General features: G+C 38.3%; 2 protein-coding genes and 1 pseudogene across 2 annotated transcripts; 2 read left to right on the forward strand and 1 right to left on the reverse strand.

The window, feature by feature from the left end:
* Positions 1-434: 434 nt before the first annotated feature.
* LOC116212745 (putative pentatricopeptide repeat-containing protein At5g52630) lies at positions 435-3,002 on the reverse strand. Its single transcript, XM_031547420.1, has one exon. The coding sequence runs from the start codon at positions 2,659-2,661 to the stop codon at positions 529-531; it is 2,133 nt and encodes a 710-aa protein (XP_031403280.1). The 5' UTR covers positions 2,662-3,002; the 3' UTR covers positions 435-528.
* Positions 3,003-5,882: 2,880 nt separating this feature from the next.
* Positions 5,883-6,938, forward strand: LOC116215315 (annotated as a pseudogene).
* Positions 6,939-12,031: 5,093 nt separating this feature from the next.
* Positions 12,032-12,550, forward strand: LOC116214345 (agamous-like MADS-box protein AGL80). Its single transcript, XM_031549765.1, has one exon. The coding sequence runs from the start codon at positions 12,032-12,034 to the stop codon at positions 12,548-12,550; it is 519 nt and encodes a 172-aa protein (XP_031405625.1).
* The last annotated feature ends 395 nt before the right edge of the window (positions 12,551-12,945 follow it).

Consider the following 12,945-nt stretch of genomic DNA (forward strand, 5'->3'; position numbering starts at 1 on the left):
ACGAATTGACCATCACCAGCCGACGATACCATTAGTTTCGGCAGGACATAGATATGACTTACCTCCCATGGGGCATGCACATCACAAGCATCTCGAGTAAAAGAAAACTGTTTCTTTAATGAAACTGGAAATTTCTTAACATAAAAATTGTTCATTTGTGGGCAAGGATGGAATGCAATATCAACAAATTGATTATGCAGAACATTCGAAAATAGTCAGTATCATGCAAAGTTTGCATATCTCGACGTCACGTACCTATGTCATAGGTTCATCAGGTCCTCTTTTACACAGCTGACGAATCCTCAAAACTGTATAAAGATATTGCTTATTCGCAGGCTCATAATTTTCTTCGATGCAGAAAAATAAAAGAAAATGATAGATCTAACAAAAATGGGTTTTGAAGGATGTTAATGTGTTGGTTCCCATTGATAATAAGCCACCCGAAAACATAGTTCATTAGATGTTGCAGGGCATATATTCATGAATCCTGTTGGGCATAAACAATGTGAGACTCCTGTCATGATTTCGTCACCAATAATCTCCACATGAACATATGCCATTAGCAAACCGATGAAACCGGTTGACATCTCTAACAATAATTACCCTCTCGAAAATTTCCGAGGCAAACTTCATTACGATATGACAGTCACCGCAGGTCCTCAGGTTTTTCTTTATTCTTATAGGAGCCCCTTTGGGGAGAGTAAGAAGCGCAAAGGCAAGAGCTAGTCTCTCACTGTGATGCCACAAGTTCCGCTCCTTATGCTCTCCAATGCTATTGACTGCAAATTCGATTTCAGCCACATACCCCTTCTTCTTGATCAACTCCTCCATTTTAGCCAACATCTTATAAATATCTTGGCTCATCGAATGCGATCTATCATGGGAAGTGAACACGAATGTTCTATCCTTCACATCGATCCAGCTGCAGCCAGTTTCTTTTCTTACTCTATTCATCCCCATTAACCTTCTAATTTCATCAGCTTCTTTGAGCATTCCGGCTCGAGAATACATGTTGGCAAGCAAAATGTAGCTCCCTGAGTTGCTGGGTTCCAGTTCAAAAAGCTTCTCTGCAGCTTGTCTTCCCATCTCGAGATTCCCAGAGTTCCTGGAAGCCCCGAGAATGGCCCCCCAAACCGATGAGTCGGGTTCGATTGGCATTGATTCAATGAACCGCTTAGCTTCATGCAGTCTGCCAGCACGACCAAGTAAGTCCACCATGCAAGCATAGTGTTCACTCCCGGGGATGATTCCGCATGATTCAGTCATGGAATTGAAGTATTCGAATCCCCGTTCAACCTGGCCCGTGTGGCTACAGGCTGAAAGGACGCTGACAAGAGTAATATAATCAGGCTTTATTCCCTTCCCTACCATCTTCTCAAAGGATTCAACCACAAGATCAGCACAACCATGTTGCTGAAATGCTGCGATCATAGCAGACCAACAAACAACATTGGGGTCCTCAATATCTTTAAACACTTTATGAGCATCATCTAAGCTTCCGCATTTCGTGTACATTGTAATTAGTGAACCTCTGACACAGTTGTTCTTCTCAAATCCACGCTTTATTATCTGATCATGAACCGAAGCACCCAGGATCAGCGTTGAGAGATTCGAACAAACATGGAGCACAGTCGAGAATGAGGCCTCATCGGGCAAAACACCCTCAATCATCATCGACTTAAAGTAACTACAAGCTTCTTCAAAGCTATCAATATGGACACACCCCATCATCATCACGTTCCATGTGACAACATCTCTTTCACTGCAAACCCGAAACAACTTAAAAGCATCACCTGACGACCCGCATTTAGTGTACACGTCCATAAGGGAGTTCTTCACATAAGCTAGATCAATCAAATTATGTTTAACAACAGCCCCATGAAGCTGCCTACCGAATTCCAATCCGCCCATATTGGCACAGGCGCTCAGAGCACTCGAAAAGCTTACTTGGTCGGGCATAACTGAACCTTCGCGAAGAACCTCCCTGATTGCCAAACTTGCCCGATCATAGCACTTGTTCTGCAGAAACCCCACGATCATAGCATTCCAAGTCACAAGGTTTCTCTCTGGCATTTCAGCGAATACCTTCGCTGCAGAGCCCATATACAAGCACTTAGCATACACGTCCACCATCGCGCTCCCAACAAAGACATCGGAATTGAACCCGTGTTTCGTAACGAGACAATGAATCTCCTCCCCGTGGAAGACCACCCCGATGTCCGCGCAGGCAGTGAGAACAGCAGAGAACGTGAACTGGTTCGGGAAAATTCCGGTGAGCCTCATCTGGTTAAAAACAGATAATGCCTGAAAGGGTCTGCCGGAACGGGAAAGCTGGGTGATGAGAGAAGTCCAAGAGACGATGTTCTTGCACTCATCTCGCGTCGACGAGAAGAGCTGCAGGGTCCGGCCAACTTGGCCACACTTGGAGTAGAGGTTGAGAAGGTTGTTGAAGAGGAAGGGGAGGGAAGAGAAGCTGTTGGTGATGATTTGCGCGTGGATTTGGGCCGCATGCTTGAGGTTCTTGGTAAGGGAGACGGCGTTGAGGAGGTGGTTGAGGTGGGTCGGAGTGGCGGGAATATCGGAAGAAGACGACGAAGCAGTGTGCAGGAACCTGGTACCTTGTCGAGTTGATGTCTTTCCAGTAAGAAGAAGAAGAATCATAATACCGCAAGGAACAAAGTTGACAGCTCTCTCTCTCTCTCTCTCTCTCTCTCGGGGTATTATTGCATGTAATCAAGAATCCATAGCTAAGGAAAACATGTTCATATGATATGGCATTGTTGTTCAAAGAGAACCGCCAACAATAACATCAGTCATCAAACAATACAAGGGGCACACACGTGAATCTAATTTACATAAAAAAAATTTGAATGTTGTGACGATATTTGTCCAAGGGAACAACTTTACTGCATCAAGAAGTCCGGGTAAGATCGATAGACCGAAAAGCTTATTCTGATTCTAAAATCTTAGATAAAGAAGATTGGGGCCTTTTGGCGCGAAAGTAGGATAGGCCGCCTTCCCATTTCCCACTAATGCTAGTGACTATTAAAGAAGGGAGTTTGGCACAATGATACAAGTCGTCAACTTGGAGCCAGGCTCAAGTTCGATCTTTATCATTGGAATTCTGTGTCGTAACATTTACGTTTTGTTATATTAGGACATAGGACCCCTTATATCACGAAAAAAAGAAAAAAGGAAATTAAGGACATAGGAGCCCTTATATCAGGAGAGAAAAAAAAAATTAGTGACTACGACAAGTCCACAGCCTTGTTTGCCAAAATTTCTTATAATTTTTAATTTTTGCTGTATATTTGAAGCAGGTTCAGAACTACAGATTGTGTGTAAGTGACTTTTTGGAGAAAGCCAAGTGAAACGTAGGCAATGGGATTAATAATATACTCGTGTTCGGCTAACCCTCGGTTTGGATTGAGAGAAAGTTGTATGGGAGTTCTTAAAAATTTAACATAACTTTCCCTCTCATTTTCATTCCCCTCTTTTCTTTATTTTTGGCTATGCTCTTTCAATCTTCACTTAGACACTGTCATGTTCATTCTCCCGGTATACAAATTAACTTGACTTCCCTTTTTACAAAATAAATACAATAAAATGGAACAAAGTTTTGATCTTATTAACAAAGTAATTGATTTTTTAACATATTTTCTTTATAATTACCTTATTCATATTTCGAAATTATGCCAAAAGAAATTTTCCCTAGTGTGATTCGCTTGATATAAAGATCACATTGATGTATAATAATTCAATTTCATCTTTGAACCAAGAATTTCATATATATTTCGTATGTACAAACGATATTATGCATAGATAATGAATCACACTACAAAAAAGAAAAAAGAAAAAGACATATACCAACGGAAGTTTGTACTCATGGAAGAAAAACTATTGAGTATAGAAAGCATATACCAGCAGATTTGTAAATCACTGGTGTACATGTACACTTTACCATTGAGTTATATTAAGAAATGTATATTGATGTCTATTGGGATAGATTTTTCCGGGCTATACCAACATTCAAAATTTGTAAGAAAAGACTTTCACGAACAAGGTTTTTACCAATGAGAAGTATATATTGATGTCTGTTAGAATAGATTTTCAAGACTTATACCTTCAATCAATAAGTGTTGGAAAAATTTTTGCTAGTAAAAGTCTTTTAGGATATATTTTAACTGTTAGTATAGCCCTGAAAAATTTATCCCGATAGACATAAATATATACTTCTCAATATAAATCGATAGTAAAATATACATGTATACTAATGATTAAATTTGTTAGTATAGACTCTCTATACTAACAGTTTATTTTCTGTTAGTATAGATTTTCGTTGGTATATTTCCTTTTTTTTTTTGTAGTGTAATGATATATAATCCTTTCAATTAATTAAACTATTAAATTTATAATTTTAACATTAATGACTGAGTATTTCGTATTTCAATTAGTTAAGCGAGTATGAATTGTACTTTGAATCAAATTATGAGAACTATATTTTTTATGGCCACACATTTTAATTTTGTCGAGCAGTTATTTAAAATACTCAATCAATTCAAATCAAATCAAATATACATACTATAGCTTTTATTTTATTTCAAATATACATACTATAGATATTCCTAAAATAAGGACTAATTAATGTATGAGTAATAATATACCAATTCTACTTTATTGAATTTACTATCTTTTGCCCTTGTGATGCACAGGTTTTTAACAATATTTATTTTGTTATAATTTATTTTAAAAATATTCTAATTGAAATTTCTTTAGTTTTGATATAATGAAAAATACAGCCATGAGAAAATTACAATTAATTCTTTTCCAAGTTATTATTTTTATGAATATTCATACTTTCAATTTGCATCTAATATGTTTTTATTTTCATAAGTAAACCAATTACTATGTAATCGCACGTTTTATTTTAAATAAATTTCATAATTAATGATTTTTTGTCGAACAAAAACATGAAAAGTAGATCGGTTCATTTTCTTTAAATTGTAAAAATAAAAATCCTAAATTATAGTACCAAACCATATTTCACTAGTGTATTATCAATGTTACATATATAGACATGCAATCATAAAACAACTGCAACAATCCTAGTTAGGAAATTTATCTAATTTATATTTTTGGGTAATTATCAAGTAAAAGGTTCTAAGATCTTTTGCTTGAATCACTTTCTTGAAAATAAAATTAAAATTGATTAAATACTTTAGAAAATAAAAATTAATTTGTTACACTTAAAAATATTTAATGTATAATAGATTCACCAATTCTCATTTACTATATATAGCATAGATAATAAATTGTAGATGAGTTTATGATTAAGTCAAGATCCATTGGGTTTTTGGATCCTATGATACACGTCGAAAAAAAATAAGACATTGAATTGGTTACGCAAAAGTTCTTCAATGATGAGCGAAGAATTTTAGAAAATTCACCTTGTCACCAACATAACATTTTTTTTTCAGCATGCATCCTGAAAAAAGATAAAGTTCACTAAGAGGTAAATCTCTTATAGCATGAATTTTCATCATTCACAAGACTCCAACCCGATACCTTACTTAAAGGGTACAAGTGCCGAACCGCTTGAATTAACTCATGTTGATAGACATTGTATTTTTCCGGTTATAAAGGAAGTCCATGGGTTTACTACAATAAAAAACATTGTGTATTTTCATTGTAGTGAATAAATTCATTTGGGAAAGGAAAGGTAGTGGTCTAATTGTGATTGTACTTACCCTAATGAAATATTAAATTAAAGTGCCATCAATGTTCACTCATAAAAACAATAACATTCTTGGTTCTAACTTCAATATATATATCTGTGCACCTCATTCCTTCCTTGCATAGAGCATATTACAAAATAGGAATACATTTATCTTGTTGGCCATGAGAAAGAAGGTGAAGCTTGCTTTCATCACCCGTGACTCCTCAAGGAGGGTCACCTTCAGCAAGAGGAAGAAAGGCCTCCTCAAGAAGGTGAGCCAGCTCAGCATTCTGTGCGGCGTCCCAGCATGCGCGATTGTCTATGGTCAGAAAGAGTCCCAGCTGGAGCTGTGGCCCCCGTCCCCCATCTCTGTGCGCCGGGTTATCTCTAAGTTCCAGGAGATGCCTGCATGGAGCAGAGCAAGAAGATGATGAATCAGGAGAGCTTCCTCCTGGAGAGGGTCGCGAGGACTGAGGAGCAACTGAAGAAGCTGAGGAAGGACAACAGGGAGAGGAAGATGGCCAATATGATGTACCGAGGCCTCGATGTGATGCTGGTACCTGGGTGGCTCGAAGGCCTCATCTTGTTGGACCTAAAAGACCTCAACTCGGTGATCAACAAGACACTGAACCAGATTGATCAGAAGCAGGAGATGCTGGGCAGGGCGGGGACATCCAAGGAGGTGGTAGAACCAGAAGAAAAGGCCGAGGCGCCGGTAGAGGCCAACACTTTAGTGGAGTCCATGCTGAGGGAGCAGTGCTTCAAGGACCTCGTAAAGCTGCTGGAACTGGCACCGCTGCCCCTTGAGAAGGGCAGAACCCCTAGCAGTACTATGTGGTCGAATCCCTTTCTCCCTTGAGGAGAAGGATCGATCATACTGCGCTTTACTATTATATAAATAAGAATCTCCAGGATAATATATACGTTGTGTATTAATCTATCGGCCGGACTATTGAGTCGTAGTTAAAAAGAAACAAATAGTTTCATATCGAATAAACTATCTAGTTAACCTAGCTAGCTGGTGTCGGTATGAGATTTGCTTGATGAATCATTTTGTTTTCTGTTAGTGTCTGCGGGGTATGACTTTATCCTCTGCTTTGAGCCTGATGTACCTTTAATTCCATATATATAAGCAATGTTCATGTGATTTTGTGGTTGTGTATAAGAATAACTAGAAATTTACCAAAATGGAGAAAACATAAGAAATCAGATGAATATATGATTAACATATCCTCCCTGAATCTTTCTCTCCATGATAATATTTTTCCAATAATATTTTAGTGGAGCTCTTACACCTTGAAAGTCACAGCTAGAGCGAACGATCGATAGAGATACTTATGACAAGAATTTGTATTTATTTTCGGAGCTTATATACCAGATCGATGGAAATACATAATGAAGTATTCAGCTAGTTGTAATTGTACAAATTAAAAGATGTTCCATGGCATACTTTTTCTATGATAGTTTTTAATTCTAATGACAAGGACTCATTTAATTGACAATGCATCATAGAATCTATTGAGAGAATACGCTATGAGCTCCAACTTGTACTACGTGTGGCTGTCAGGTCCGTTTATTACTATCATTTACTCGTGAAAGTTGATATCTTATTTGAACTGCCATAGATAAATTATGTTTTTCCTTTCCCTCTTTTATTTTTGTTAAGAGCAAAGAAGACATTGATGATGAAGTACCATAAGCAAATCTGTGGGATGTCTAGAATCTCTAGATTGGTCGTGCCGGGGCTGTCGCGGACGAGAATATTAGTTTATTAATATTTATATATAGTAGTGTCAACAGCACGTACGTTGCACGTGCAATTCACATGTTTTTTCTACTAATGACCTACTTCTAGTTGCTGCCGGTACAAACTGGAATGGCCTGCTTATATATTTGTTTCTTACTATGAGGATGAAAATACCAGTGGAAGAGTGCTAACAGGGTAGGCTTACAGGACATAGGTCGGGCAGTTGGATGTGGCCTGAGTACTGGCCCACAAGTCAGTTGAGACTATCTTTGATGATAATACACTTCAAAAAAAAAAAAGAAGAAGCAAATGTAGTGAGAACAATTTAGAAAATAAAAGAAATACATGGAAAATAAAATAGACTTCTTGTTTTTTTTTTTTTTTTGTTTTTTTTTTTCCTTCCTTCGGTGAGAAAAGGAGGCCGAAGCCTAGAGTTACAAGACAACGTAAAAGTTACAAATTACAAGGGACAAAGGTGGGGCATGGAGGTCCCAATCACATCACGTAAAAGAAGCAAACTAATTCCATCAGGCGGTTCATGATATATATGCACTCCGAAAGAATGAAGGGTCGACCTTTTGGCGAGCCAATTAGAGATCAAGTTTGCCCTCCTGATAAGTATGTCAAATTTCAGTAGCCCAATCCCTTCTCAGAAGCTCTTCGACACCTCCAACAGCGAAAATGAATCAGTACCAGCGAAGAACTTGATGAAAGGTTGCAAACAACAGTCGATTAATAACTTTGTGAAATCCAAGATTCCAGGCTAGCTGCAAACCGGTAGAAACGGCCAATAACTCGGCAGCAGCAGCAGCAAAGGTCCAGCCGATATCCCGGGAGAACCCAGCAAGCCATCTGCCTTAGTCATTCCTGATCATACCCCCAGCTCCGGCCTACCCCAGGTTGCCCCTCGCAGCTTCATCCATACTCGCGAAGGTGGCGCCCAACCAAACAGTTTGTACCCTTTAACAAGCCCAATCAAACTATAGAGCTGTAAGGGACCGGCGGAAGGAGGCCAGTGCTCTTACGATCACAGCAGCTGCTCTGTCCGGTCTAGAAAAGTTTGGATCGAACAGCTCTATGTCGCGCCATGACCACAACATCCAACAGCCAACAGCAAACACACCAGCCCAACAAGAGGAAACTAACCGAGAGCCAAGGGGGAAGGGAGAAGAAGGAGTCGCGGAAAAATGGGTAAAGATGGACTCCCACATTAAGCGAGTGCTGCAGCAATCCCGCAGCACATGAAGGACGGATTCCTCCTCAAGAAGGCCACGGCTGCACAGGCTGGTTGAAGAGAAATTCCACGAAGCTCGAAGACTATCTGTGAGAAGTCGATTGTGTGCCACAATCCTAAGGAAGTTGCGGATTCTCTGAGGCCCTCGCCACCTTCAAATAAGTTTCCAGAGCAAGAGATCATCAGCCCAAGACTCCTCAACCAGAAGGTCATACGCAGAAGAGACTGAGTCAATCCCTGATGGATCAAGTGGCCAAACATATACCAATGCCAGTTCCCGAGAATCAACAAAGTCTGCAACCGGCCTATCTCGAAGATAAAGATGATAATGCTCATACGCGCTAAATATCAAGGTCAGAATCCAAAAAGTGGGGGATGTGGGTTCTCTTGAACTTGAAGAGATAAATAAACTAAGGGCAAGAAATGCAGCAATGGAGCGGAGAAATTGACCCAAAATCAACTAAACGGAACCTTCAATTATTATACATATTATGCCACTATCTTCCGGATAAAGATCATGTTTGGGTATTCGCGAAATATCAAGAGAAAATTGAACAAGCAAAAGTCAATGATCATCAGTTAAAGGATACGCTTTGTTTTTCTGCCATTCATTTTAAGGTGCAGTATCTTATAAAATCTGATAATTGAGCATATATAAATCAACTTTAGTATAAATTTAACATATCAAATGACTGAAAAAAATCCAAAGCCGATTTGCTATCCAACTCAGGGAACTTCTTTTTCTTTGTAAGAGGACATCCATCATCCGACCTTTTCAAGGTAAGCACAACATCCAAATGAGCATTATGTCGAACATGTGGTGGATAAGGCAACCTTTCCCAAATGCAAGATCTATAATCTATAATGCTGGAAAGAGAAGCAGGTCAAATAATAGAAAAATATGCAATCGGAAGACTAAAGAAAAACTGTCACAGCAGCAGAAATTAGATGCCTCCGAGAATAACAAATGTAAAACGGCAGCAACAATGGGTCCACTAATACAACCCGAAGGCCATTCCAAAGAAAAACTGTCACAGCAGCAGAAATTAGATGCCTCCGAGATTAACAAATGTAAAACGGCAGCAACAATGGGTCCACTAATACAACCCGAAGGCCATTCCAAAGAAGGTGAATCGCCTTGTGGTAAGTGGAGATGATGAGGGTCGCGATTTACCTGCTTCTCGGATAGCAGATTGCCGACAGAGTCACAGAAGGGGCGGATAGAGCGCTTGGGAGCAATAGCTTGGCGTTTCAGGGGGGCACTGGGATGGGCAGCTGGAGTGATCGAGCATCTATGAGGGTATCCGACACACACTGCGAAATCGGAAGGAGAGGCGGGACCATCCTGGTGCCATGGTGCGATGAAATTCATTCTGAAAATGACGGTGGCATCTTCGAAGGTAGGAGCGGTTAAGGAGACGGGAACAGGTGCGAGGTCGGCTTGGCAATGAGAAGCGGGAAAGAAAACAGGCGAAGGGGCACTGGGTACTTGAGTAGAATTGCGAAAAGGCAAGGGTATTTTAGGAAAAATAAAATGTCAGACTGTCAGACTGATCTCACTCTTTTTAATTGTAGAGAGATTATTAATTAATCTAAGTTTTGCGACCAAAAGAAAAAGAAAAAGAAATATATTTCTACTGATTTATGCGACCCAATTGTACTGATAAATAAATTAAAGTAATTAATGTTTTTTTATGGATAATATATAATTCACGTACTTAATTGCCATTATGTCAAGTATTAAATATATATTAAGCATATTTTCAACTTTTGGAAAGTTCATTAATATATGCTACACAAGGGATGTTATCTGAACCCCATTAGGTAAAAGGTGATTCGGAGAATACAAGGAAGAATAAGGAATAAAATGACACCATATATCCCACTAATGAAAATCACATTCTAGATCATTGTAATGGTAGATTTTATGGTGGAATCTCAATTTGTGTATATTAATTTCAGTCATTAGATTATACAAACTTTTGATCTCATCCATTCGTTATTTATATATTTTACCATAGTATTTATAATCTTTTATATTTTTATTTCACAATTTTCGCGTACAATACTATGACACTATTTTTGAATATTTCCGCCATATATACAAATCACGTTCCGTCATGTCTCACATCATCGCCACGTCAATCAGACCCTAAAAATCTATTCTTAAAGAAAATCGGTCTAATATAAGCCAGACATGTTAGCGACATGTTATCGACATTTAAGCGGTTTTTAGTTTATATACATGTCAACAACACATCAACGACACGCTATCGACATGTAAGCGATCATCCAATTTTATTGTACTTTATATGTGGCTCGATGAATTTGTGATGTCATTAAAAGATCTATGGGCCAAAATGTTGTCTTTAATATTAAAAGGACTACAAAAAACTAGCGTTTTGACATAAAACATAATTTGACATTCCATTATAGAATTTGCCTCATTGTAATATTCTCATCTACCTCCATTATAACTAAAAAAATATCACCTCATATCTTTTAGCGAGAAGTCAAACATGAAATCTCCAATTAGTTTAAGATGAAAACATGTGTCATTGCACGATATCTATTTTTCTGATAATAGCTAATAAATTTAATGAACTCATTTTTACATGAATTGCCTCATTAATCCAGCAGGCGTTAGATGAACAAGTTTAATTATCTTAGTGATCTTACACATTTTTTTTATTGGAATGTAACCGTTAAATTGGTTGGACATCGATCTGTACGCATTTAAAACTTAAATATTATGGGACCTTTCATGTAGCAGTTAATTTAAAACACTTGCTCAAATGACGATTGCGTTGCCATAAAAAATTAAATAACGATCTCAGCTACGACACTGAAGTACTACTTTTCGTGTGAATAAATACTTTGTAGAGCCGACGTGGATAAAGTTGTTCAACATGTTATATTTTCAAATTTAGGACCCTTTCTAATTGTAATATGAACACAGTCCCCTGCAAGATTTCAAATCATCGATTTTTTTTTGGGTAATTACAAGTCATCGTATTTTTTTTAAAATTTTTTTTTCATTACAGTCAATTTACTGGACATATTACCAAGAATGAAATATGCATATTGGCCCAATTGACTGTACTAACCAAAAATACGACCTCAAATTAAAAGCCTCCTACGAGGACTAATAAAACTGTAATCTATACCTACTTTAAGTGCATATCTGCAGAAAATAGAAAATAAAAAAAAATGAAAAATGGAAAAGTTGTTCTAACTCCATCTATATATATATACATATATGTGCAACAATCCTTCCATTCCATGCAAAGCATAATAATACATATTAATAAAGAGTATTTTTATTTCATTGCCAATGAGGAAGAAGGTGAAGCTTGCTTTCATTATCCAAAACTCCTCAAGGAAGGCCACCTTCAACAAGAGAAAAAGTGGCCTCCTCAAGATGGTGAATCAGCTCAGCATTCTGTGTGGTGTCCCCGCTTGTGCGATCATCTATGGTGAGAACGGCTCAAAGCCCGGGCTATGGCCCCCATCCCCTGACGAGGTGCGCCAGGTGATCTCTAAGTTCCTTCTGATGCCAGCAATGGAGCAGACAAAGAAGATGCTTAACCAGGAGAGCTTTCTCCGGCAGAGGATTGCGAAAGCCGAAGAGCAGCTGAACAGACAGAGGCGGGACAATAGGGAGAGAGAGGTGACTGATGTGATGTACCGGGGACTGGGCGGGCTGCTGGAGCAAGGGTGGCTCCTGGGCCTCAGCATGTTGGACTTGAACGATCTAGGGTGGGCGATTGATAAGACGTTGCACGAGATCGTTTTGCTTAAGGAGAAGATGAGCCAGCCCAAGGAGGCGGACAATGTGAGGAGGATGGCATAAACTAGCGATACTATGTGATTGGACCCTAAGGATCGACCATATTGCATAAGTACAAATAAAAATCGTTAATTAGAGAATATTATTGAATTCATGTTGTTGTTCTCTTGATTAGTACTGAAAGATATTAAACAGTTTTATATCGAATCTGAGATATGGTAAACCTAGCTAGTTCGGATATGAGATTTGCTTGACATAGAAGATCGGGTATTTGTGAAATATTTATGTTTTCAATGTGATATGAGTGCATCAGTGTCGACTTATATGGATGTGATTTCATTCTTATCTATGTGCTTGATGTACTTCTTATTTTAATTATTAATTAATAAAAGTTGTATTTTTTAATTCCAAAGTAATATTTGTATCATTTTTATTGGCATTACTCTTTCAGAAAAAAA

Source organism: Punica granatum, chromosome 7, assembly GCF_007655135.1.
Source record: "Punica granatum isolate Tunisia-2019 chromosome 7, ASM765513v2, whole genome shotgun sequence".
NCBI lineage: Eukaryota > Viridiplantae > Streptophyta > Magnoliopsida > Myrtales > Lythraceae > Punica > Punica granatum.

What these genes read in the sequence shown, in the direction of transcription:
- LOC116212745 (XM_031547420.1), bottom strand. Translation starts at nt 2,661, where the DNA reads ATGATTCTTCTTCTTCTTACTGGAAAGACATCAACTCGACAAGGTACC.
- LOC116214345 (XM_031549765.1), top strand. Translation starts at nt 12,032, where the DNA reads ATGAGGAAGAAGGTGAAGCTTGCTTTCATTATCCAAAACTCCTCAAGG.